Below are 1,613 nucleotides of genomic sequence, written 5' to 3' on the forward strand. Positions count from 1 at the left end.
AAGGAACCAATTTTTTTTCCCGGTGTGTTTAAAATTGGCCCCCCCCCCCCCCCCCAAAAGCATACACAACATCAACCAACAATAAAACGTACACAAGCATTAGCCAACAAAAATATGTAAACAGAAACCTAAAAAAGCCTAAGCACTTAGAATGCTTACAATTATTAAAAAACATTAGTTAACAACAAAGTCAAACTATTCTATTGCCTATAAACTATAATATTCTAATTAATACAAATATACTTAAAGAAAAATGGAAATGAGGGAATAATTACTTATGAAAACTAAAGTGAATATTTGATACCTAATACTCTCTTTCGTATATTCGTAGTATGAAAAAGCCAACTTTCAACTGATAATTATATCACATACCTGAAATAATCACAACTTTTCTAAGACAAAGGATGCCCACTCCTTACGGATTTCATCAATCTCTTCTTCATTATAAGTTTTCTTTCCAAAGAACTATAAACAGATTCAAATAAATTAGCTATTATATAAATATAGTACTACATCATAAAAAATGCACACTTACATCTTCTTTTAGAACATTGTTATCAACAATGATATCTTGCATATAGGACATGACATAAAACCCGCATTCGACATTGTCGGGTTGTCTCGGTGCCTAAAAAATTATTCAATTAATTGTATGTTAAGAATATTTATCATTTGAACTCAAATGTGCATGATAATTAATAATTAATTACTTTTACCTTCACTATAGCCCAATTAACTTTAACTTTATTACTTGAAGATGATTCTTTAACATTAAGTCTTGCCATGGCACTGCAGAATGTATGATTATCCATGGTAGAAATTGTCAAAACATACCTTTAATGTCATAAACATATGTGGAAACATATAAAATTTCACTTACTTATTCAAAAGAAGCCTTAGATCCATATGCATTGGTTGTCGCATTGGATCCAAATAGTATATTGTATTAGAATCCATGTCAATAACAATAAGGACCCAATGAAATCTACAACAAATCAAACTTTAATTTTAGTAAAGGATTTTCTTAAAAAAGTAATGCGATTAAATAAAATAATAAGGCTCAAGTACTTACTTAGGATTATAAGGAATGAAGCATAATTGTCCAGATTGAATTCCTTCCAATTGGGATACAATGATTTTCATTCTATCAATTCGAGATTTATTGGTATTTGCTCGACCAGAAAGTGAGACAGCAGCTGGATTTATGAATTTATACTTCATCGTCATCTCAATCCTCTTTAGTTCCTCATATAACTTCCTGTGCAAACGAAAATTTAATAAGTTATACAATAATTAATAATTAAAACATAAGCTTGCAAGAAATCTCAATCTTCTTTACATTGTCCATATCATGAGACAATTCACTGTCAACTCCTCGAAGTATGCCAACACACTACAATCCTCTATCGTTATGTATGTGTTGATATCACATTGTCTATAAATCAAATCCTCAAAATATATTTTCTTTCCTTGAAACCTAAGAAGCTCTTGTGCCATGGTGAGAAACCGTTCAATTTCTTCGCATATTTTCATTTTCAGAATTCTAGAATGCTCTTCTACTTGAGAAAGAATGTGTTCAATATCTTCACTAATCTTCATCCGCATAATGGTTT

The 1,613-nt window shown here is 30.3% G+C and overlaps 1 protein-coding gene across 6 annotated transcripts in view; it reads right to left on the minus strand.

Moving 5' to 3' along the window:
- Positions 1–375: 375 nt before the first annotated feature.
- The window catches only part of LOC18031523 (sentrin-specific protease 2), a 10,857-nt gene continuing 9,619 nt past the window's right edge, over positions 376–1,613 (minus strand). For all 6 annotated transcript variants that reach the window (XR_002905954.1, XR_002905941.1, XR_002905948.1 and 3 more), the window contains 5 exons: positions 1,073–1,258; positions 881–985; positions 717–789; positions 536–628; positions 376–465 (listed from right to left, as the gene is read on the minus strand). Coding sequence is in view for 2 of the 6 variants with exons in the window: in XM_024185522.1 (XP_024041290.1) it covers positions 382–465; positions 536–628; positions 717–789; positions 881–985; positions 1,073–1,258 (541 nt within the window). In the remaining 4 variants the exon portion in view is untranslated. The remainder of the gene's footprint in view (positions 466–535; positions 629–716; positions 790–880; positions 986–1,072; positions 1,259–1,613) is intronic.

This window comes from Citrus clementina, unplaced genomic scaffold, assembly GCF_000493195.1.
Source record: "Citrus clementina cultivar Clemenules unplaced genomic scaffold, Citrus_clementina_v1.0 scaffold_9, whole genome shotgun sequence".
Lineage (NCBI taxonomy): Eukaryota > Viridiplantae > Streptophyta > Magnoliopsida > Sapindales > Rutaceae > Citrus > Citrus x clementina.